This window comes from Artemia sp. Qi Xiang Cuo, chromosome 13 (assembly GCF_049724085.1).
Source record: "Artemia sp. Qi Xiang Cuo chromosome 13, ASM4972408v1, whole genome shotgun sequence".
NCBI lineage: Eukaryota > Metazoa > Arthropoda > Branchiopoda > Anostraca > Artemiidae > Artemia > Artemia sp. Qi Xiang Cuo.
Window position 1 is genome coordinate 12,943,480 of NC_142806.1, and position 26,267 is coordinate 12,969,746.

The following is a 26,267-nucleotide window of genomic DNA, read 5'->3' on the forward strand; positions in this document are numbered from 1 at the left end:
TTTTTGTTCTATCAAAAGAGCTATTTATTCTAACTAAACGGTCTTTGTGATTTTAGTGTAAAGAGATGAGGGGACGAATCCCCTCATATACCTAATAATTTCTGTTACTCAAACCGAACAGAAATTATTAGGGTTGCCTCCTCTTCAATACCTTGCTGTTTATGCTCTATTTTGATTGTTTGTCCCATTTTTTAAGAACGGCTACTGAAACACAAGGGCCGTATAATTAGAATAGAAAGCCTTATTAAAAGTCCTAACAGCTATAGCTTAAAGAGCAAGGTATTGAGGAGAGAGCAACCCTTCATATTTGGAATAGTTCCCCTCCTTAGAATCACGCTCTTTACGCTAATGTTTTTTTTTATTTTGTCTAATTTTATGAATAACGACTCCAAAAACACAAGGGTCACTTAATTATACTGTTAAGAACATTGCTTATGTAATAAATAACAATTTAGAGTGAAAAGTGAGGTGTTGAGGAGGGGGGAGCACCCTTCATATACCCGAAACGGCTATGAGTTGTGGAATTTGCCCGTATTTTTACACGCAGGATTAATATCATTAAGTATAATTACGTTCTGTAACATAGATGTTTGTTATGTAAGCTAATCCGTAAGTTTCGTCAGATCAAAATTTCGAGAAAGCCATTTAGCCAAAAAAAAGTAAAATTAATATGCAAATTTCGTTTTAATTATTCATGTACGGTGAGCCAAAATCAAAGCTGCATTACTTCAAAAACGCTCAGAATTTAAATAAAAAAAACGTTTTTTTTTAACTGAAAGCAAGGAGCGATCATAAAACTTAAAACGAACAGAAATTATTCAGTATGTGGAAGGGGCTGTCCCCTCCTCCACGCCTCGCTCTTTAAGCTAAAGTTTGACTGTCTCACAACTCTGTTTTTTAAAATAACAAAAACATTAGCGTAAAGAGCGAGGCGTTGACGAGGGGACAGCCCCTTTCATATACAGAACAATTTCTGTTTGTTTTAAGTTTTAATGTCGCTGCTTAATTTCAGTTAAAAAAAAACTTGCTCTTTTTTACTTAATTTTTAAAACAAACATGAGTTGCTGCCTTGCTGTTTATGTGACATATTTTTGAAGAACTGTTTCAAATAAACCAGCTCTTGATTTTTTTTTCCATGTTTGTAGAAATTTGAAAATATAGCACTTGACTTAAAACTGAGCTTGCTTGTTTAAGAGGATTAAAATTGTATAGGAAAATTCATTGATTGTAGGGCTTGTTTATGACTTAGTTCTTTAATTTCTGCAGGTTATGTAAGAATTTTTTTGCTCCTATTTCTGTCTTGTTGTAAATTCAGAATTCTAAAAACTTAGGAAAATATCAAGTTAGTTTATTTGAAACAGCTTTTAAAAAATTTTGTTGGATTAACTACTAAGCAGTAATTTTTAATTGTTGCAACTTTCAAATTTACTCTTGCTTTCATCAGAAAAACTTTGTTTAAAATTTTGTTCTCGTTAAAAAAAAGAAAAAGAACAGCACAAAGTTAACCATTATAAAAAGATCCTTTCCACCTGACAAGACATTTTCACTGCTCTACAAAGCCTTATATAAGCATAGTTTGTTTTACAGTTTGTGCTGTTTCTAATCCTCCATTTTTTACATGCTAGAAGCTTAATACAATAAGATAGACTAACCTTGACCTCTAAGCTATAACACCACTCGATCATTTTGATGCTGTTTTAATTATAAATCTATAAGACGCTATTTGGATTTATCAGTAGCTTTGAATTGAGCCTTTAAAAGTCTGTTTGACGTTGCGGTTGCATGCTAGCTTCAGTTGCGTCAATTGGTAGGGAAGGGGTTTATGTGTTTTCTTCCTACCTAAGTTTCAAAAAGTTTGTTTTTGGAGTATTGTGATCAGAAAATAAAATTTTTTTTCAGTAACAACAAGTTTGCATACATCCAGATATCAAAAATGCATCTACATTTCCTATCTCCTCACTTAATTTTGGTGAATTTACACCGGTAGGCTAGCCTAAAATAAGGTTAGCTTAGATGCTAGTTAATCCCACTCTAAGGGCTTTTGACCATGATGGTCAGGATGGTATCTGATTTATTCTTCCTACCATATCTACTTTACGCGAAACACCCAAAGCACATATTTTTGGTGCCATATGGGACTTTAGGATGGCATTATCCAATCGTTAAGACTAATTTTTAAAATAATATGTAACTCATGTACAATTTTTTTTTAAATAATCTTTTAAATAGCTATCTATGATGTTCCAGTATCCCGCGAGTAGTAAAATAAAATATAGGGTACGTCAGTGCCCTCAAAAATTGATATTCATGCAGACATGTAATTTTTAATTACTGGAAGACTGTCATTTCCCTATATTAAGTTTTGGACAATAGTAATTCTAATAGCGTACTTTTCATCCCAATCTGACATTTTTTGAGGGGTTTTATGTGTTCAGTATTCCTGTGAAGTTGTTTTCCAACTAACTTTTAGTATCAGAGGCAACGCTATAGCGTTGCCTATAGTAAAGGCCTTACGGCTCTAATGTTTTATTATTTATTTATTATTATTTTTTTTTTCCAGAGGCACTTCAGATGGAAGGAGTCGTCGTAGAAACTTCAAAGGGGGCTCATTCGATTGGAACTTTTTAATAGTCAAAAATGGTTGGAGGGCAACTAGCCCCCCCCCCCACGCCCCTCATTCCCCCAAATACATCCAATCAAAATTTTGAGATAGCCATTTTGTTCAGCATAGTTGATTTCCAGATAGAAATTATGTTTTTGAGGAGGACACTCTCCCACGACCCTCAGGGTAAGGGTTTTAACTTATGCCCTGGGGGCATATAAGGTTTTTATAGAAAGCGTTGTCGTAGAAACTTCAAAAAAGGCTCATTCGATTGGAAATTCAAAGGGCTAGTGCCCTTTTTAATAGTCGAAAGTGATTGGACGGCAACTAACCCCTCCCCCGCGCCCTTAATTCCCCCTAACACAACCAAACAAAATTTTGAGATTGCAATTTTTGTAAGCGTAGTTCATTTACATATAGAAAATAAGTTTTTGAGGAGGAAACTCCCCCACAACCCGGAGGGCAAGGGTTTTAAGTTATGCCCTGGGGGGCATATAAGGTTTTTATAGAAGGTGTTGTCGTAGAAAATTCAAAAAAGGCTCATTCGATTGGAAATTCAAAGGGGTAGTGCCCTTTTTAATGTTCGAAAGGGATTGGAGGGCAACTAGCCCCCTCCCACGCACATCAGTCCCCCGAACACATCGAATCAAAAATGTGAGATAGCCATTTTGTTCAGCGTTGTTCATTTTATTATAGTAAATATAATTTTGAGGATGACACTCCCTCACAACCCTCAGGGTACGGGTTTTAAGTTATCCCCTGGGGGCATGTAAGGTTTTTTATAGAACGCGGTGTCATAGAAACTTCAAAAAAGTTCATTTGATTGGACATTCAAAGGGTTAGTGCCCTTTTTAATAGTCGAATGTGCTTTGAGGTCAAGTAACCCCCATCCCACGCCACCTTTTCCCCAAACACATCCAATCAAAATTTTGAGACAGCCATTTTATTAAACGTAGTTTTAAGTTCTGGAAATTAGGTCTTTGAGGATGACAACTCCCCCACAGCTCTCAGGGCAAGGGTTATAATTTAAGGATTCTCCGAATCCTTCTAATTATTTCTTATGGAAGGGTTGCTCGTATAAACTTCAGAGAAGGCTCAGTTGATTGGACCTTGAAAGTTCTTGTTTACTTTTTAAGATTCAAAAGAGCTTGGAGGGCAGCTAGCCCCCCCCTTCCTCCACGCCCTAAATACATCAGAAAAAAATTTTGAGATAGATATTTTGTTAAAATAGTTCAAAGTTCTGATAACCAAAAATCCGGTGTCGACACAGCCCACCAGGGCCCGGGGGTAGGCGTTGTAAGTCATGCCCTGGGGGCATATAAACAATCATTAAATAAACAATCGATGCAAACAAACATACAATAGATATTAATGTAAATTAATAAATAAATTTAGTGCTGATATTAATGTTAAATTAATAAATAAATTTCTACTGGGTGGAATTTAACGCGGGGGAATTATCAGCAGGAAAAGAAAATGTTCTTTGAGGGAGGAGGAATTTCCCAGGGGTGGGTTTTCCAAACGTGAATTATTCAGATAGGGGACGACTAAACCCATTCGATAATATTCTAAATTTTACATCTGAAAGTATTGGAATAAAGAATCAACGGAAATGTCAGAGATAGCACTTCAGGTTCCTTTAGACGATTTTGTTCGTGTCTCTTGAAAAAAAGTCAGTGCATGTGAGGGAGGAGACTTCCCCCCACCACTGTCTACGCTAAGGTTTCAGTTTTTATCTCAAGGCTTAAAAATGAACGCAATGCGATAAAAGTATAACTCAAAATAACATATATAGAATAAGATATGCACATAACACGGAACAATTAATCAAAAGTGCATATTATGAGTTGAGGGTCACCCAAATGATGGGCCAGGGGGCTCACCATTCCAAATCTATGAAATCAATCCTTCAATAACTGAAAATATAAAGTATTTTTGAGTATTTTAACGTCTTCCACAACTCAAACTGTCCAACATTCTACAACTCAATGAGTTTGTCTAATCTCCTAAATCGGGAACTGAGGAGATAAGTGAAGTTCCGCCCCGTATTGGATGAGTCTTCAACCTCACCCCCCCCCCCTTCTCCTAGTTTCTACGCTAAAGTTTTCTTCTTCTTGCCAACTACGCCGCCCCCACCCAAAGACTTTAATAAGGTAAAGTTTTGTATGGGAAGAACACATAGTAAATCTTGTATAATTATCCAATGATAAGTTTAAAATACATACTCTGTGATAGCTGCAAAATTGCTTTGGCACACAAAATCCTATCAATGTCAATTCCAACCAGTCATGATCCCTTTGTGTCAGCAAGTGAAATTGTCAAAACACCCTTATTGGAGCTATTTTTTCAATCCATTCATTGTTTTCAATCGCTGTCCACAAGTTATGCATGCTGTCTATAGTTAGCCTAAAACCTACTGCGTCAATGGCGCTTTACTGAAAACGAATTATATTACAAATGTTTTCTTTTGTATTTAATATTGAAAATAAATATTAAAATTATAGTAAAATTTTGAACTGATGATCTTTCAGCAATTAATATCATTATATATCAAATATTCAGTTTAATTTATTAGTTCTTTCTAAGATTGGTCAAGAAAAATGTAATTTCACTACAAACCAAATTTGGATACTGCCCCCTTCTTTAGCTGTAAAAACCTAAAACCTTCTGCGTCATTAGCGCTTCACTGAAAACGAATTACTCGTATATTACAAATTTATTCTTTTCCAGTTCTTACAACATTGAAAATGAAAATAAAAATTACAGTGAAAAAAAAATCTTGAACTGATGGATCTTTCAACAATTAATATCATTATATATCTAATATTGAATTCATTTATTTATTTATTTCCCTCAAAAACGAGGAGTATAAAAGATAATTAAATAAATCTTCAAAAATCCAAATAACACACCATCAAACATAGCAACAATTTACAAATTGCCCAAAAGAAAACTTAATCAAATGCAACAAATAGTAATAATGAAATCATGCACTTTTTAAACTATAGAAAAAAAAGGAAAAAAATTATGAACATAGAGTATATTTTCAGATTTACGGTAAAAATTATTTATTTTTACCTTGGCTATTTCCAACGGCTCTTTAATTTTAAATTTTGAAACTAATTCAGTATTACTAAAGGAAATTGGAAAACCAAGTAAAAACTTACAATAATTAAAATAACAAACGCGAATTGCTGAAAAATCACAAATTTTAAAATCTCGAAGAAGAAGGGAAGGATAAAGAACATGCGGGAGGGCTACTGCATTAAAAAGAGAACCTAGAATTTCACGACGATAAACACCACGTAGCCGTATTATGGAACCAAACGCCTTTCTAATTTTTTCTTGAATATGTAAAATTAGCATCGACTTAGATTCACGAGCTGAAGCAGAATAGGGTAACCCAAGATAAACAACAGCATCAGAAACCGGAAATGATATATTTCTATCGCAAATTAATTCAGCTCGGTCATTAACATTAACGGGAAAATATTGAAATTTTTTAATACTAATAGAAAGGCCACGAACATTAAGCAGACTAGAAAGGGAATTAAAATTCTTAATTAGACTAGCTTTAGAACGGCTCAATAGGATAATATCATCAGCATATGCAAGAAAAGACACATCCCGTCCCCAAAAAATAAGAGTTGTGGATAAAGAACGAAGACACTCCGCCAGACATGCGTTAAATATATAAGGAGATAAAACCCCACCCTGTCTCACGCCCCGACCCACGGAAATTGGATTAGAAAGAGAATCAGAAGTATGTGCAAAAATTTTTATCCTAAGCCCCGAATACCAAGATCTAAGAACTCTAACCACAGAAAGGGGAATCCCACCAGAAATAAGAGCTGAAAGAGCGGAAGCATGCGAAATATTGTCAAAAGCTCCTTTTATATCAATTAAAAGTGTATAAAGTGGGGAGCCAGTAGATCTTGACTCCTTAATTATAGTATCAAACGTTGCTTGCGCATGGTCACAACCCATTCCTTTTTTGAACCCTACTTGATTAAGACCAACATCCAAATAATCAAAAAGATCCTTTATACATAATTCAAAAAGTTTACCAATCATAGAACCCTTCGTTATCGGCCTATACGAATCACAAGAACGGAGATCTCTTTTACCAGATTTTAGAATAGGAGTTACCACCCCAATCCTAAAAGACGGGGGAACATTACCAAACTTGAGAATAAGATTAAAAAAAGTCAAAAGAAGAAGAAGAAAAGAAGTTGGAGCAAATTTCACATGATTTGAAAAAATCCCATCATGGTCCTTAGAGGATTGTGGCTTTAAATTACGGCATGCACCCAACAAAGAATCAAACGAAATAGAAAAATCATGCGAATTAAAAGAACTGTTTAAAATTATATCAACATGCGAAAGTTGTTCAGGATCATCACAAGATTTCGAAAGGTTTACAAAATGAGTTTCCCACTCAACAAGAGAAGGGCCATTCTTTTTAGAAGGTTCATTAACTCTCTTTGTTGAACGTAGAGCTTTCCAAAGTTTCTTTTTATTCATATCAACTTCAGACGAAGCATCCATAAGCAAAATATTATTATGACGACGAAGCTCCGACTGGAAAATTGCCTTCTTTTTTTCATGCATAGAAAAGCCGGATGAAGATCACGCGGTTTTCCACTATTTTTCCAATGTATAAAAGCTAATTTAGATTCATGATTAGCATGTACAAGAAACTGATTTGATGACCAAAAATGTTTTTCAACATTGGGTTTACATTTTTTAACTCCAAAAGTTACTTTAGCACCATATTTTAAGCAATGTAATAACTGAAGATATATGCAATTAAGCTCAAGCTCTATGTTATCATTATGACACTTCAGAATATCAGGTACAAATACTTTTCGAGCTAAAGAATCAACTTTATCTTGGTAAGCCGGAATCAGTTTTTCATCCCAGATAATTCTCTCAAAATATTTAGGGCGAATTGGAATAAAATTAGAAGCAGAAACAGAATCATGAATTACAGGAAACGATGTCAAAAACTGAATAGGTAAATGATCACTTATCGGGAAATCCGGGATAACTTTTACAATAATAGATGGGGAAAAATTAAAAAGTACATGGTCAATATTACTCGTACTCCCACTCCAATGAGAATAAGTAAAATCAAGTGTCTTACGGAAGATATTAAAATTTGGTAAAGATGAAAATAAAATTGTGCTACGTTCATTTACACTCTCAAGATCACAGTTAAAATCACCAAAAATAAAAATACGTAAACTCGAATCTAATAGGGCAATAAAGCTACTAAGTCTATGGCAAGCTGACGTAAAGGCTTCAAAAGACGAATCAACATGATAGTCAGTAGGCAAATAGCAATTGACCAAAACACAATCAAAAAGTTTGCAAGCAAGAAAAGACTCATCAGCACAAGATAAAATAGCACTAAATTCTTTAGGAACAAATGTAGCAATGCCACCCGCAGGGCGGCCTCCGGTAGGCCTCGCAGGAACGGTAAATATATCATGTAGACTTGAAAGGGAACTTAACATATTCAAAGAATGGTCCAACAAATGATGCTCTTGCAAACATAGTATTGAACTATTTCCAGAAACAAATTCATTCAGCACTACAAATTTGCTAATGACTCCATTCGAATTAAAGGACGTAATCGTAGAACAAATATTCATTTAAAAAGCTTTTTAATAGCAGGGCAACTGAAACTGTAAGACGGGTGGTTAGTTGAGTTGCAATTTGCACAACAAATGGGGTTAGTACATGGAGTATTCTTCGTTGATCTATGATTTCCACTGCAACGAGAACACTTCAGAGTAGAAGAATCACAATTTTTTTCGGTGTGAGAGGGACTTTGACATGCGAAACATCGTTTTGGAAGCACCTTGTCTTTCTCAACTCTGTAGAGCTCATAACCGAACTTAATCCCATGGACGATATAATATTTTAAAAATGCTTCGGACTCAAACGACACCTTTACTGTTCTCGACATTCCAAGGCGCCTGAACTCCAGAATCCCAGGCAAAGTGGCTGCTAGAGCTTCACTGTCGAACTCGATATCCACACCACGGATTATTCCGAAAAACTTAGGCTTTCTAGTATTGATAAGACAATCAGGGAAGGACTCCTTTAGATCACAAGAAAACTTTTTCCCAGATTCAGCCGCCACAGTGATAAAAATCAAATCATTGGTCTTTTTTATTTGCTTGATACAGCCCGAGCCGAATTTATCCAATTCATTTTTCCTGGAAACAGCGTCACGTAACGAGGTTGGCGGATTAGCGATAGTAATAGTCTCTACTGAATCAGAGCTGATGGGGAGAGGAGGCCAATCAGGTGAATTTAAAGGGGAGGGGGAGGGGGAGCCCAAGTTGGCTGAACACTTCGACAGCGAGGACTGTAAGTCTTGTTCAATTCTTTCAAGAGAAATAATGGATTTCTCCAGCTTTCTGCCATAATCACTAACAAGTCGATCCAAACGTACATTGGAATCAGATTTTAATAAAGGGCAGTCTCTGAATGAGCGAGGCACTAATACAGGCCATTTGAAACCTGTCTGGTCAAGATCCGTGACCATCTTCATAATATCTTTTGCTGTAGCAAGTTCCGCAGCGTTGCCACGTCTCATTACTCTCTTTATAGGAATTCCAGAAAATTTCCAAAGCAGATTTTTCGCATTCACCAAAGCATCAAGGCTGTAAAAGTTCGCCACAGTTTCAATAAGCTCCGTTTCTGGAATACCATTCGCAAATGCATCGCAAATAAAAAACAGGGCAGAGTTCACAATTACATGAGAAATCCCATCTGCAATTACGAAGGTTTTTGAAAAATCACAGAATGAATTAGAAGAATCATCGCAGGCAAAATTATTCCGCTTTACCTGTTCATTTGGGCAATGATTATCAGTCGAATCGTTAATCACAGGTGCTTCCTGGCTAACAGCCAAGAGAGGGTCTTGAGACGCAGGGGTTACGGCATTCAGTGGCATCATCATATTTATTGAAGAATTTGGGTGCTCACTCTCTATTGGGTCACTAGAAAATTCGGTAGCGGCTTTGCAAATAGAACAGATCCAGTTAGGAGTATTCTTTCTATCGGAAACGGTGATCCCTGAACAAGAGGGATGAAACAAATTGGAACACTTAGTGCATTGAAACAGCGTGCCTTTCCCCAACGAACGTTCACAGTTAGTGCACACTTTTGGAGACATCGTTGGCTTGAACAAAAAAAATATCACCCCAACAGACAAGGAAAGCGTCAGCCCCCGTTACCTTATCACCGCCCTTTAAGGGAGACTCTCCCGGCAGGTACAACGGCACTTGCCACGGGCTTACTGCCCCTCTTCTGCTTGTCAATTATGGTTACGCAAAATTGAAATCAGCACAAATCTTTTTTTGTAAAGTGTAAATAAATGTCCAGAAACTAGGTCAGTAGATTACAACATTTTTAATCCGTATGAAATGTTATGACAGAATGGTTGTACAATTACTCCGGTCACTGAATTAATTTAGGATCCTACCGAGTTTCAAGTTGATAAAATCCAAAAAAAGGTGTTATCACATTCACATTCAAGGCCAATGACGCAGTAGGTTTTAGGCTTCTGCAGTGAGGCGATACCCAAACTCTGGTTTGTAGTTATTTTTATTCGATTCAAACTTGATTTACATATTCAATTTAAGTTTAACTCGTTTCAAGATTTATTTATTGATTTACATTAATATATATTGTATGTTTGTTCGCATTGATTGTTTATTTAATTTATTTTTTAAGCTTGATTTTCATATTTAGTCTAAGCATTAATCGCTTTAAGATCTATTTATTCATTTTTATTATTTCTTGTTGTATGTTTTTTGCTACGATTTTTTTTTCAGTTTCTATTTGCTTTGGGTTTCCTATACTCCTTCATAATAAATTCTGGTCGTTTTGTTCTTATATTTTAAAAGTAAGTTGTATATGCCGAGCTTAATTTTAAAATTTAATTTACTTTTATTTGAAAAACTTATTTTTCGATAAATTTTTTTTAATTAATTTAAGATTAAACTAAATAATGGCTACCGTTTCTGAATCCACTACAAATGAAAATAATTTTATGTTTTAGTTGTGAACTTACTAAAAAATTGTTGTTTTGAAATCCATGGGAAGGGCAAATCCCCCCTCCCACTAATTGAGACCACTAAGTCCAGAAGACTTCAAAAATTATTCAGATTAAGAATTTAAATTTATTGGTAAAACTTCCAGTTTTATGCTAAAAGTGTTATGATTGAAAATGTGCAAAAAAAAAAATAAAAAAAATTTAAGGTTCAAGTTATTGAGTATAGCCTATTCTATGTTAGAAAAATGTAAGGGGCATAACTTATAACCCTTGCCCTGTTGAGTTTGGGGGAGCGTCTTGCTCAATATTAGAATGTACTGAACATTTAACCTGTGTTTAACAAAATGGATATCTAAAAGTTTTTATGTGAGATGTTTGGTGAAATGGTGGGCGTGAGAACGGTGTTAGTTGCCCTCACATCACTGTAGACTAGTAAAAAGTGCACTAGCCATATGAATTTCAAAGCGACCGAGACAAGTTTCAATTTTATACTACAAATATTACAATTCAAAACTGAGACGACCACAGTGCATTACTTATCACCCTTTCCCTGAAGCCGGTGAGGGGAGTGTCCTTCTCAAATGCATAGTTTCCTGAACTTTAAAATTAGTGTAACAATATTGCAATCTACCAGTTTTAATTGGATTTGTTTAGGGACCAGGTGGGCGTGAAAAGGGTGTTAGTTGCTTTAAAATCACTTTCAACTATAATAAAGGGAACTAGACATTTCAATTTACACTTGAATTAGCCCAGTTTGAAGTTTTTAAGACAAATCAGTCTATACGTACATTAGTAGACCCCAGTAAATAGCTTCCCACCCTTGTCCTGACGGCTGTGGGGGATTGTCCTCCTCAAAACATAATTTATATTTGGAACTAAACTCCGATGAACAACCTGTCAGGCTCAAATTTTTTATGGGACGTTTTTGGGGAAATGGTGGGCGTAAGAGGGGGGTTTGTTGCCATCACATAACTTTTGACTATTAAAAATTGAACCAGACCTTTCAATTTCCAGTTGAATTAGACATCTTTTAAGATTCCACGACAAAGATTTCAATAAAATCATTATAGTATCCCCTGGCATAACTTTTAACCCTTGCCCTGACGACTGTGGGGGGAGTGTGCTGCTAAAAGGTATAATGTCATGAAATGTGAATTGCGTTGAACAAAATGGCCATCTCAAAATTTTTAGTGGATAAGTGTTGGGGAAATGGTTGGCATTGAAGGGTTGTTAGTAGCCTGACAAACACTTTATGTTATTAAGAAGGGCAATAGCCAATACAATATACAATCTAATGAGCCATTTTTAAAGCTTCTACTACACCGCTTTATATAAATGCAGTTGCTGCCCCCAAGTAATTAATACCACCCCGTGCCCTGAGGGCTTGGGGGGGGGGAGGGTTGTCATCATAACAGACCAAAGGTAGCGAACATAAGACAAACTATTATAAAATATAAAACTTTTTATTCGATTTGTGTCAGAAAATGGTGGGCGTGGAAGGGGTTTTAGTCGCCTTCCAATCACTATTGGCTATTGAAAAGGGTACAGGCGCCTCCAATTTTCAATTGAATGAGTCCTTTTCGAAGTTTCAACGACAATTTCTTCGATACGAAGTGCCCTGCTCTAAAGGAAATAAATAATAAATTGACACAACATTGTTCTTATATGCTCCCAGGTAATAACTTAAAACCCTTGCACTGAGGTTTGTGGGGGAGTGTCCTCAAAAATATATTTTCTATCTGGAAATCAACTACGCCGAAATTTACATAACTATGATTTTTTTTTCAGGGCTTTAGGAGCCTGTGCGATTGTTTCTGTGCAATTGAGTTTTCGGTCTAAAAACTTAAAGAATTGAAAGGAAACAATTATTCAACCATTGGAAGAAACTTTTACCATAATTCAATTATTGAGTGCAGAAAGTGTCAAGTATTGGTATACAATAAATACATTCTAGAGTTATACTCTTGAAAAGTACTCGTAAAAAAAACAAAAGTTAAATGACTGTGATCTACAGGTATTCTGTAAAGTTAGAGATGGGGCCAATTACATAGGTACATTCTTATTCATTTTTGTATTGCTTAAACTTTGCTTTTATTAATTTTATGATTATGGTTTTGAAAATTACCACGGTATGTGGATAAATTAGATCTTTACTAAATATATTCAATTTTGACTCATTTTTACTATCATTTTTAACATATTACTGTTTTACAATTTGACTTTATTATTTTAACATTTGACTCATTATATTAATGTAGTCTTAAAAATTCTCCTTAGCTAAGATATTTGCTTTCAGTGCTTAAGGAGTCGAAGAGTTATAATTTTGGGCGGCTAGACAATAGTCTTATGCCAGTTCAATCATCTTATATTAAATAATTATAAAATATATAAAATATAAATTGATTTTTCTAATTTACTTTAAATTATTATTAAACTGCACTATGGCTGACGTTGATTACTGTTACGTATTAAAAAAAAAAATTCTGTGTAGGGCTTTGGTCTGGATACTTCAGAAAGAGAATGGGAACAAGTATTGAATCATTGGAAGAATTTTTCACATCATGTAAATCATTTATCGTTCCCCAAGTGCAAAATAAATAAAAGGCAAATTGAGAGCTTACTTTGCTCCTGTACTTCTTTAGTGAACCTCACTTTATACTATTGTGATTCAACTGATGGTGAAACGAATTCAGTTGGTGATTTGAGAAACTTAGAAAGTGTAAAACAACTTCGAGTTTGGGGTAGTTCGACTTTCAGTGATACTTTACTTATAAAATTGACCAACCTTATGCAAAAAATAATTCGCCTTTCCTTGGTAACTGGTGATAAATTAGGAATAGTACGACGTATAATTGAACCGAGATGTGCCAATATTGTTTCAATTAAGATGTGTGTTGAAGATAATGAAGACAGTGACCAGTTAATATGTTTATTAAAAATGCCTGATTTGAGACTAAAAACGTTGACCCTTTTGATTTTTCGCGATCACTTAACGATGATTAACGCTATTGCCACTCACCAAACCAAAATAGTCCATCTATATATCAATGCATACAGAGATACTTCACATACAGAGCAATTTCTCTGCTGCACATACAATAACAATTTCTAATGAAAATTTTAATTTTCTCTGTCGTCAATTGGAAAATCTAGTAACATTTTGGTTCAATGGTAATGCTGATGTTAATGTACGAGAGTCTTTAATATACTTCAAGCAACTTAGAAGTCTTCGCTTACGTAGCTTTTGTGGAAACAACTTTCCAAGGTGGGGAATTTTACAAAGACAGTTTGATAAACGATTGGATATGCAGTTGACACATTTAAGCATGGACTTTGAGATGGATGGAGACAAAGACAATGTCAAGAAGTGTCTCCACTTTATTGCCTCACGGCTCCTAAACTTGGAATTTCTTGTATTATGGTCACGTCCTTTGGATAAAAAGTTGTTTAGAGAAATGAGTACAAAGTTAGTTAATTTGGTTGTTTTTAAAGTGGTAAACTGTAATATAAGTGATGATGCCTTGACTGGACTAAAATGTTGGAGTTGACGGTGCCAGAACTCCGTTTTGTACTTAGAAAAGTAAGTAAATTCATTTTTTTATATAGTTTATCCAGAGTGAGCGCAGATGAAATGCAGGATTTTTGTTTCTATTTTACCGAAGAATTATTCACATTAAAATAGTGTCAATTTCCTAAAACTTTAATGTTTTGATTTTTAATTAATTTTTTTTATAATAATCTGTCTAAATTAGAAGAAAATCGTAAGAGCTATAATGTACTCATTTTATAAGACAAAATCAATGTATAGGTAATGACTCAGTAAAGAGTCGAGTGTCAGTTATATTTTTCTCTAGTCGTATTGAAAGGATTGTTGAAGAAACCTCTGAAGGGGTGTTTTTGGTTGGAATTAAATTCGTAGTGCCCCTTGGCAACTGAGTTCCCTGCCCTGCCCTTTTTTTCCCTGGACACACAACTGCATCAGTCCAATATTTATCATTACTTTTCTCAGAATGATCACAAAATCTAATATGCATGCCTCCTAAGATAACATACTCACACAGCCCAGCGAGCAGGGGCTGTAAATTATCTCTTCTGTTAAAAGACAAATGGTACAATCAAAAAAAGGTTGGTGCGTTTAACCTTAGTTATCTGATTGGCTTGAAACTTTCTTGGACTATTCTTTACCCCACATGTAAATCATATATTTATGAAGACAGGGATGACAGTGCCTCTAATAAAGCCAAAACTTTTGTCTGTCATCATGCTGAAGCTTAGAGCCGAGCTTCCTTTGCACGAACTGATCCTAATAAACATCAAGGAAAACTTTTTATTTATTCTACCCAAAAAAGGACCCATGCCGAAATGTCTTTTTTCTTATGGTCTCATCAATTAGTAACCTGTGTTTGTTCATTCTTTCAACTAGACGGGCCCCTTTGAAATAAAAAGAAAAGCATTTTTAGGTTTCATAGATGGTGCTTGAAATATGATCATTATTTTCAAATTACTTGTCAATTATCAGTGAATTCTTGGTTAAAAAATCAATGATTTTTATGAATATGTTTCTTATATTGTTGTGACGCACTCTAAAATAATACAAAAACTTAATGCTTTTCAAAAATGTTTAAAAATTATCAAAATAATATTGGGATAAAAATAATTTCAAAAAAAACAAGACACATTGTTTTTTTTGTTTTTTTTTGAATATTAAAATTTTTACTTCAATATAAATTTTAATAAAGTATTTTATTTATTAAAAAGGGTATCTAAACCCGTGTTTCGATCATGAATAAAAAAAATTAAACTGAGATAAAAGAGAATACTATTCAAAAATTAATATTTCAAAGAAAAGTTAAGTGACATCAAAGTCCAAATTTGAGCAGAAATCTTGTTTGCAAATTTTCTTTGATAAATTTTTGTATAAGAGGTATGGGTATTTATGTGATGAAGATACTATTAATGTTGCGGATAGATGATTAATTTTGAGGTTTAGTGAAGACATGGATGAATATTAGTATTATCACTTAAAAGTACAAATCTTAGAAAGCTATGAATCATATTTGAGGAAATAATTATTTTATTAATCATAAAATAAAAAAAGAAAATTAAATCATTTTGAAATTTTTTTAATGTGTATTTTTATCCCTTATGTAGGAAAACTTTCAGACATAGTTTTCAAGATTAATTTTTAATCTTTTAGAAATTAGTAGTGGGTGGGGTGAGGTTGTATTTTCTAGTCAGTTTAAAACATTCGTTATTCAGGGGGGCTGAGGTCGTCCTGATCCCGGTATTAATCAGCTGCTCCATCTTTTTATTAAGTGTTTTTAAGCATTGTTCTATTGTAACTTTTGAGCAACAAATGTTGTAATAAACGTAAAAGTAACTTGTGAGCAACAAGGTAAATCGTACTTTAAAAAAAAAGAAGCAATTTCCCCTTTCATAACAAATGTTTCAATAAACGTAAATGTAACTTGTGAGCCACAAGGTAAATAATACTTAAAAAATCAATTTGCCTTTTCAGTAATTGGTCTTCAGTAATTACAAAATTTATCCTTAATCTAAAGTCTTGGTCATTTTTCCAAAGATAATTATATTTGATTCAAAAAGCATTATCTATCACATCTTTTGAACAGATTGCTCTCTGATTTTTGAATATTTTGAGTAATTCTAACAGATAGACTAAGTAGTTAAACAAAGTCTCTACCCTACGCATCTATCCAATCACTCATGACCAACAGTATAACTTGCTCAATAAACAAACCAGGAAAAACCCTGTACAATCAACATCTTAGTAATTTGAAATCATAAGATGTAATAATAAGCCATTGTAAAATCAAAACGTAGTTGAATATTGTATTCATAAGGTATGTGAGACTTATGAAATATGTAACATAATTGTTAAAATAATTGCAATAGGAGATTAAACGTATCCCTGTTAGTCGCAAACAGAGTGCATAGACCCATAAAAACTTTTTAGGACAGACATATGCTCAAGAAACCCAGGGTGGCTTAAAATATAAATTGCTTTGTTGCTTCTTGGGATACATTAGGTTTTAACAGTCTTCCCTTTTAACAGGTATACAATAGTATATAAAATTTGCATGAAACAACCTTTATTAGAGAAAAAAATAGAAATTAGAAAAAAAATCTCTTATTATATGGTAACTTTAGTTTATTTTTTAAAACTTCATCATATTGATACCTAATTTTTTAGACTGCCGTCGGGTGTGCCTATCTGTTTTGTTCGTGGATTAAACTCTCGAGATCAGGCTGTGGCTTAAAGTTGGCTTAAGTTTGTGGCTCTTGAGATCAATTTGTGGCTTAATAAATAAATGATATTAGTCTTCTTACAATTTACGCTCCCTAATAACACACATGGAACATTTCTATATTTCTATGAATTCCTATTAAAATTTCTAAAATTTATTTGTTGTCTTTTTCACGGGCTAATGTATCAAACCAATATTCTAAAAAAATCGAGAGGAAGGTCATATAAATGGAAATTTTAAGCTCATCTACCCTTCTTCAGAAGCCAAAAGAATTGTGCCACAGTAAAGTGGCTTCACTACCATTTTTTTGCTCAAAACCAAATTGCCTAAAAAGGGACCATATTGGTATTGAATAAAAATTCTGAAATGAATAATCGATTTAAAATGATCAAAACACTTTGTTCTGAGCTTCCCGGTTTACGATACAGTGTGGCAGCTCTTTCCACAAGAGCCACAGAGTCTATAAAAAACAAATGGTTAATAAACGGTTAATTGGTTAACGCTTTTGTTTTATTAACATTATCTTAAAGCTTCATTTAATTGAATTGATTCACTTGATGTTTGAAAAATGTAAGCACAATGGTGCTAAATTCTCACTAAATTGGTGTTAAATTTGTGAGGGGTGGTTGGTAATTTTGTTGGAGATGAGTGCTACTCTCCTCAAAAAGCACATGTGTAGGCCTGAAATCTCTAACTCTCAGACAAACTTCTAAGAAAGATATAATAGTGTCTTGGAGTTGGAGTAGGGGGGGGATATAAATTCTTATCTCATTGTTTGGATGAAGTTTGCGCGAGAGCACTGCCAGTGGATAGCTCCATTCTTATTGCACAATTTTTTTCTCATTGTTAATTAAACAATTATTTTATTTTTATGCTGCAACAAAATATGAAGTTGAAGGAGGGGGGGGTATAGTTTATTTTGGTGGTTTAAATTATTAATTTTTAAATTTTTATTTTTTTAATTGTCGTTTTCTGACTGTCTTTGTTGCTGTGTTTTTTTTTTTTTTTTTTTACTTTTAAGGACTTACTGATTTTAAAATTTTTTAATGCTAAAAATTGAACGAAGTCAGCCTTTATATATTCTAATTAAGCCTTTACTCTTTTTTATTTAAATAAAATTTATTTATAAAGCTGTTCTCAGGTTTGTAATTTCCTCCCTTCGTAGATACGTGGTGCTTGTATGTACGTTTACATAAACTCTCAAAACCTCCGAAAATCATTTTTTTCTTAACAATCATGTAGAATGCTCAAATCATCTTTAAGTCCAAGCAGTATCATCATACTAAGTAATTTACTTACTACAGAAAATCAAGTTAATACCTCTATAATTAGCACATTTGCTTGTATCTTCCGTCTTATTCAGGATTTTAGTTGGTTTTCTGAAATTGCCAGGTGCCTCCTCATTTGCAAAAATCGCATTTACTACCTTCAATTAATTATCACTAGCTTTGTAACCACTTTATTCAGTGATTTATTGTTTTATCCTTTTAGTAATGTCTCTCCTCGCAAAACAAATATTCTTTCACATCCATAGTTTCAAAAAACCTTAGCAGCATGGGTACTGTTCTTATAAATAGCAAAAGGTTGTAAAAGGCATTATATTATAAAACTAAGCTTGAAATTTAAAAATGAAGTCTCTAGAATGCCCTTAAGAGTTTTGTAATAATAGAAAATAGATTACTAGGCTATATACTTCAGGGTAAAGATTTTATTTGTCAGGTTTTATAATAATAAAATATTTAAACTTACTAGTAGGGAATGTTTTAACCTACTGGTGAACTGGTGATAATTTCTGTCTGTTATCTGCCCTTAGATATAAAATTCCACACCTCTGAAAAAATATTGAAGCAATTCTATTCAAAGTATGTGAAATATGCAAGAATCTTATATTTTACTATGTAAAGAACAAGATTTTTTTTTTCATCTACCCTTATACGTAGTTTTCATTGTTCTGCAATTTAATTTTAGCCAGTTTTACATGTAAATGCATTTATGATGTTCAAATTTTATTTTATTCTAATTCAAGATTACTGATTATGGTCTTGTGAACCTTTCAGCACAACCAGAGTCGTTCAAGCGATTTATATAAGAACTAGATTTAAGTCGGTGCGATGGAGTTACTGACTTGGGTTTGTCGAAACTCCTTCCAGAATTAAAAAGACTACGTGTACTCAAATTGACGGTAATTTTTAGTAGGCTGTTCCCATTATTCCTTTTTTAAGCACATTGTTTCTTTGATATTGCTATATTTATTTATTTTTAACCCTTCAAACAGATTTAAATGGTCGCTGAGGCAGAGTACAAAATAGAGAGGGGTAAATGGAATAAATATTTTGTAAACTTGAAAAATACTGTACGGAGTTTTCGTTTATCAGTTTACGTGAAAAATTTTCAAAATGGTGCCGTGTACAGAAAACGTGGCAGTGTTGATGAATTAGTGAGGATTATTTGACAATTAATAGTAATCGCCAATTATCAAGATTATTATTATTGGATTATTAGCAATTAGCAAGGATTATTTGGTTGAAACTTTTTTTTTTATTTCGGACAACTAAAGCATAAGACGCACCACACTTTTTCAAGGTGGGAAATAAGGAGTAAACAAGTTGCTCAACTGGCTGTACGAAAGGACGTCCCGGCTGGACTGATTGAGTGGGACCCGAGTTGTTCCAATTAAATAGAAGAACCTCTGGTTTTTCAAAGTTAGACTCCATACCCAGTTTAGAATATTCATTCGGAAGGTTTCAGATACGTTCTTTTGACAACCAGTATTTACACACTATTTTCATATTTAATTCAAAATTCTTTTCAACATTGTCTGGAAGTTCCAAGATATTTCAATTACACTATTTTGTCTTCCCTACTATGGAAAAAGATAATTCCTTTTTGTTTTTGCCTTCACAGTCTTTGATGCGTCACGGATCAGTCTCTCATAGCTTGAAAATCCAAATACATTTTCGATTCATAGATGTGCATTATGTCTAACATTTCAATTAAATGATCAAGGCGAGAGTAGTGAAGACGTAGTTGGTGCAACTGTCCCACTTTAGTTCTCAAATCATACAGATTGAAATCCTAACAAGGATATCAGTACCAGACAAAAAAATTGCCACTGCAAGGGACGAGACCAAAAGTTTTTATTAAGTTCAAAATTCCAGGGTATTATTATGGGGCGGTGTTTAATTAATGATTTATGCAATCATTAGTTATCTATACTTAAGGTCGCAGTGTGAAAGGGGTCAGAATTGTATCAACTCTTTAGAAGCTTAAGAAATTGTGAAGATCATCCATATGTTTATATGAGTGATACTCCCCATGTACATCCATTCAAAGTTTCTTAGTTTTACTATTTTTTAAATTTTGAGTCTTAAATACAAATATCAAACAAAGGAAATTAATCGTTTATGAAAAAGATCTTTAAGTGCAGTTGTGCAATCTTAGCACTTACCGGGTGCTAAGTTTAAAAATATTGAATGAGCATGAAAAATCCGCAGAAAATGAGTGAACAAAATACATCTTCATACAGCTCTAAAAAGTTTAACTTTCCCGAGTAATGAAGTAAAAGGTAATTACCACTAATTGCTACACTAATTAGTGGTAATTACCACTAATTAGCACACAACTGCTCATTTCTTTCTTTTTCTTTCGTAATTTGTCACTTCTCCAGGGGGAAAGCTGCTACTTATTACATGTATAAAACTCAACCAAACAATTATTCATTAGAACAGGTCAGACGGTTATAAAGCAGCCTCGTCAGACATTGTTCAGCTTCAATCGATAATTCTCCAACATATGTAGCTAAGACCGTGGATGGATTGCCGCGATCAGAACCTTGAAAAGAAGTCGCCCCAGACGATTTCCATGACATAATGTTTGTTTTGTGTTTTTTGATTTTGCAAGTTCTTACTAATCAGTTCCAATTTGTCCGTTTGGGAGAGATAAGTTCTTATCTATCACAAGTGCCTATATTTTTTTATCGCCTGGGTTTTAGCTTTGGGAAGTTTGGTCTATTTTGTGTCGAAACAAAACCTAGATCAGTTCTTGAAAGTTGGCTTCGAAAAGCCTTCTGCACAAGCTTTTGTATGCCTCCCAAAGCGTTGTTTCTCGTGTCATGTGGTTTGTTATGGGAGTTCTACTCGCCCGTATTGCTTGGATATCTTCTGTAAGAAGATATCTAAAAGTCTGGTTTGGTACTGAAGATTGAGCAGCGATAAAAATACCGGTTCTGTTATACATGAGGGATTCTTTTTTCCCCAGCCTAGCACCGATGAAGGTGGTCTGAAATAACGGGTAAGTAGAGACTCCAAGGGAGATTTTCAACAAGAAGTTTTCTCCTTCCTGAGACAATTTTGTATGTTTTAAGGATATAACCGTTCAATTCGTGACTTACTTGGGTTGTTTTACTTTGAGGATACTTTAAGCTTTGGTGTCAGTAACCCCACACGTCAGTGCTTTCCATCTGAATGCTACCCCATCACCTCTAATAGGCTGTCAAAAGGACATATCAGCAATATTCCAGAAATTGCTCACGGTATCAAGTTCAAACTTTCAGGGTATGTTGAGGGTGATGCTGCAAAAAAAATATACTATGTATTTACTGTTGCTAATTCTGCTGTAACTACGACAACTGTTATTACTACTACGACTAAGGGCATTGAGGTAAAGTTAAAAGGGATAGTGAAGCTAAATAAAACGTTTTATTTGTAAGTAGGTTGTCAAAAGAGCTTATCAGCAATATCTGAGGAATAATTAAACAAGAAAAACGGGTTTTAATTTCTATAAAGCAGTGAATACAACACATTTAATTAAACACAAATACTCCGAATATTTCGGCCCCACATCCGGGAGCCTTTCTCAACGGAAAAAAAAAATTCTTACATAAACATAAAAAACATACTAAACAAAACAAAAGAAAAAAAATAAATAAATAGGAAAAAAAACTCACATATTAAATAAACAAACTCCATTCACTGCCGTATACAATCGAATGCTTATATTGACACACCTTCTCACAGAATATAAATTGACATCTATCAAAAATGAGAATATATTTATACTTAAACTAAAACAAAAAAGGTCAGCTAACCCCCGGCCCATAACCCCTAAATAGATCTCACAGGTTCTTCACCCAATGTTTGAATTATAAATTGAACAGATTCGTTTGCTTGCAAACTTAGTAGCAGTTCGTTTATCTTTCCCAGCATTTAACCCAGTCTGACCTTTGTCCGCAGGGTCATCATTCGTATCCGAACTATTATCAAAAATAGTACTGGTTGAAAATTTTACCTGATTTTTAATTAAACTATTATAAATCGAATTGATCCTAAAATTCCCTTCATCTTTATTGATACTAATACCCCCATATATTATCTTTTTTATTTCTATAATTTCCCTGAAGCTTTGTAAAAGTCCTAAAGACGTATCTACTATTTTTGTTTGATCAAATAAAATACTGTGATGAGGAAAATTATAAAGATGTTCTGCAACAGCTGACTCAAACGTTTTTGGTGTTTTGTTTTGTTTTAGAGCGCAATCGTTGGCATTCTTGTGTTGCTGTAGCCTATTTTCTAAAATCTGTTGCGTTCTATGTTCTGTTTTATGTTCCCACATAAAATTTACCACAAGAACATGGAATTTTGTATACTACCTTTTGCAAATTTCTCAGTACCTTGTCTTTCTTTTTATTTAACAACGAGCTTATAGTTTGTCCTGATTTAAATGCTGTATTTATATTATTATGTTTTTTTTAATTCTCTTCTTAATTTTTGTGACAATATTGGGATAAAAGGCAAAGTTATGTGAGTTGTTTCTTGATTTGACCGATCTTCTTCTAATATTTTTGGTTCCGTCAACTTTTTTTTTCCTTTTTTCAATTATTTGAGAAATTACATTTACCAGAGAGCCATTACCTACTAGAATAGCCTTAATAAAATCCGTCCATTGCTTATTTATCCTGGTGATACTAACTTTAAAGAAATATCAACTAAATGGATAACCACATCACTTTATACGAGGATTGGATGATTTGATGCGAAAGACAAGTAACGGTTGTTATTAGTCGGTTTACGGTAAATTGAAAACGCTAGTTCGTTATTATTTCTATACAGTTTCTTAAAAAGCTAAAATTTATGGCCTCAGTGCAAGTTTTGGTATTTCGTTTTCCTGCCCTGCAAGTTTAATATATCAGTGGATTATGAAAATCTATCTCTCAATAGCTGAGATTGAATTCTATCGTTAATTACAACTGTCTTTACTAATAAAGAAGGTAAACTTATCACATTATTTTTTTATTTGAGCGTCCGGCTCTTAATGCAACTGTGTAAACGCTCATAAATTAAGTGCTCAGAATGGGAAGGGGGGGGCTAAAGGGGTAGCAACCAGGACCGTGTCTGGAATGTTAATAGGTTTGAAGCCTTTTTCTGGGTTTGAAGCTTTCTCATCGGATCTTAGTGGCCATTTTTTTTTCTTGCTTTTCTTTTATTTCTCTGTTTTTATTTATGTTTTCTGCTTAAAATTATTTATTTTTATGTTTTATTTATGTTTTTTGCTGTTTCCTTCTTTTCCTGTCCTTTTTTTTCGGAAGGAAAAAAGGTGGACAGATCAGTTCTAGCCACGCTAGAAAGTGTTTTTCCTTGTTGTTCAAGCTGGGGGGCTGTAAGTTTCCTGTACAAGGTTTTTGACAATGATGTTTTCATCAGACTCTATTTCAAGGGTTTCAGGGTCTTATTGAAAAAGATTTATCAAAATCATTACCACTATGATTTAATGTTTTTAGTTTGAAAATAGCGGTTTTGAATATTGACAAAGCTCTAAATTTTAATATTGCTACTGTTTCATTTGATTTTGCTTTAGGCAGCCACGTATTTGAAAATCCTAGCCACAAAATAATGTTTGATGAATCCCTTATAAGCAATGACCTAGGCCTAAAACAGGTAGTTCGAGAAGCAATTGAAATCAGACCTAAGATTAATAATAATATTTCCTTAAATAGAGACTTTGAGGGATATACACTAAATGCTCTATGCACAAATTGAATTAAAAATGATCTTACAAAAATATTAAAAAAACCAATAGACATTAACACAGAACCGGTCTCGAAAAGACCTTTGAGGTTAGCTGCCAAAAAGACTGGATTAGCAATAAGAACGTGTTTTTAAATTATTTTTCTTTCATCTCAATGAATCGCCTTGTTTTACCTCACTTTTTCATTAGTCCTGGTTGAACTTCGCTTACGTAAGAATGCTGGGACCGTTTTGAAAAATTTAGCTTTTTAATTTTATTGGTTGCATATTGTGGTGAGTCTTCTTTTATATAATTTTGTCTGGCTGAGAACGGCCCTTGGCCGTCGGGCCGAAATGTTCGTTCAAATTATCTTCACTGTCTTACGAAAAGAATTCCCTATCGTTTTTCTTGTTTTGGCTATTTGTGTTTTTATTTTATATTCAACACGGAAGGAAAATTCTGCTATATTTAATTGTGAAGTATATTTCCAAAATTTGGCATCCACGTATTTATCCCATCCTCTTTATTTACTACTAATTTCAAAATAGACTAAATGTGCACAACAGCCTGAGAAATGCAAAAAAAATAGGCGCAATGGCATTGCAGATAATCAAACACGGTGAGCACCGAGAAACTGCATTGCAACTTATACATCTAATTTGCTATAAAAAAAAAAAAGGATATCAGCAGTATTGAACCTTATTTATACCTAAATCCATTGTAAATATTTCTGTTGCTTTATTGTCTCTTTTATATTTTATTTAACTGTCTTTCTGGTGTAGCTTTCAAGGTTGTATTTTTTCCATAGAATACCGATGAAGGAAGATAGACCCATAGGCCTGTACCCTTGTTGAGCGAGTCCCAGAATCAAAACAGCAGGAAATAAAAAAAAAATAAAAAGATCGAATGCTAAATTTGATTTTTATAAAAACATCAAACTCGGAATACGCAGCATTGGATGTTTTAGTCCGAAGTCTCATTAGGTGAAAGTTGGGTGAAGCGGTTTGGTGTAATAGTTATTTCCTTTAAATGGCTTAGAATTGTTACATTATTTTTCTGAAATCGTTAGTCATATATTTTTTTTTTTCTTTTCAGGGTTGTCCTAAAGTGACTAGCAAAACGCTCAAAACTGTAAAGAAATATTGTCCAAAGCTTTGGCACCTGCACTGGATAAAGGATATCGACTCGTCAGATAAACGCGACTTATTGGATGCCCTGCCTTTACTAAATATCATATTATCCTAGAAATTACTAGTAACTTGATGATTTTATTGACTGTTTAGCTCAATAAGAATTATCGGTCACTCAAACTGAGAGACCGATAACTTATTTGGATTTTATTTACAATCAATTGTAGTTGATCATTTTACATACAAATCTTCTAAAACCATGTATGTTGTACTATTTTGTTTACGTCATAAAAAAGGAAGTTCTGAACTCGAATAAATTGTTGGAACTATCAAAAGTTGCTCAAATACCCCGAAAAATCACATAGATTCGAGGCAGGCTAAAGAAGAAAGTCGCACCAGGAAAACTAGCGATCAAGGAAACCCTACAAGCATGCCCCACCTAAGCGAAGTTTACTCCCAAAATTATGTTGCTAAAAACTTGATTGAAAGAACTTCTATTTACATTCTTAGATTCAAAACACACATAATTTGTAGGTTTGTTTTTTTCTTCATGGATTTCTACGTAGGAAGCTTTAGAATAATAATAAAAAAATCAAAACACATAACACTTACTTCTTACAACCTGGAAAAACTATTTGGTAGCAGCCTTGCAGACAGAGCCGTTCCTAGGTCTGGTTGTTCCCGGGAAAGATCAATTACAGCGTTCCCCTCCCGACTCAAATATAAGCAAAAAAAGGGAAACTGAAGACAAAAAGTTGATCAAAGTGGGTAAACCCCCCCCCTCTTTAGCCTTGGTGCCTGGGGCAGATGCCATTATTACCTGCTCCCCCTGTTTGAACGACTCTGCTTGCAGATAAGTCAAAATTTGGATACTGGAACATTATCAGCGTTTATAAAAAAATGTATCAGTGTAAAGTTAATAATTTTTTAAGTGTAAGACTACCATAAATCACTATCAATCAATAAACGAAACTCAGTATGTGCAGAAATAACTATAAATAACTGAGTCAAACTCAAAACGTGCAGAAAATAAAAGGAGTACAGCTGACGCCCCTCATGCCTTTATAGAACAGAAAATAATATGCACTTTACTCAGAACAATCTCTGTTTCAAGCCATGCGTTTTTATTTCTCATAATATGGAAAACTAAAGAAGCAACAACACCATCTTAACCAAGATTACTGAAAGAATTG

At 33.9% G+C, this 26,267-nt stretch overlaps 2 protein-coding genes across 4 annotated transcripts in view; both read left to right on the forward strand.

Annotated features, from left to right (window-relative positions):
- LOC148944975 (uncharacterized) overlaps positions 1–26,267 on the forward strand; it is a 336,360-nt gene that overhangs the window by 112,732 nt on the left and 197,361 nt on the right. For 2 of the 3 annotated variants that reach the window (XR_016142720.1, XR_016142721.1), the window contains exon 5: positions 25,040–25,679. The exons of the other annotated variant lie outside the window; for it this stretch is intronic. The gene's annotated coding sequence lies outside the window, so the exon portion shown is untranslated. Of the gene's footprint in view, positions 1–25,039; positions 25,680–26,267 lie in introns of those variants that run through there. 3 annotated transcript variants of the gene reach the window in all.
- Positions 11,048–14,066, forward strand: LOC148944978 (uncharacterized). Its single transcript, XM_089099425.1, has 2 exons — positions 11,048–11,068; positions 13,168–14,066. Exons 1-2 carry the CDS (start codon positions 11,048–11,050, stop codon positions 13,786–13,788), a joined length of 642 nt encoding a protein of 213 aa, XP_088955551.1. The 3' UTR covers positions 13,789–14,066.

Excerpts from the sequence above, each read along its gene's own strand:
- LOC148944978 (XM_089099425.1), top strand. The coding sequence starts at position 11,048 with ATGTTTGGTGAAATGGTGGGC. Across the intron at positions 11,069-13,167 it reads TGTTTGGTGAAATGGTGGGC|GGCTTTGGTCTGGATACTTC; the intron begins GTGAGAACGGTG and ends AATTCTGTGTAG.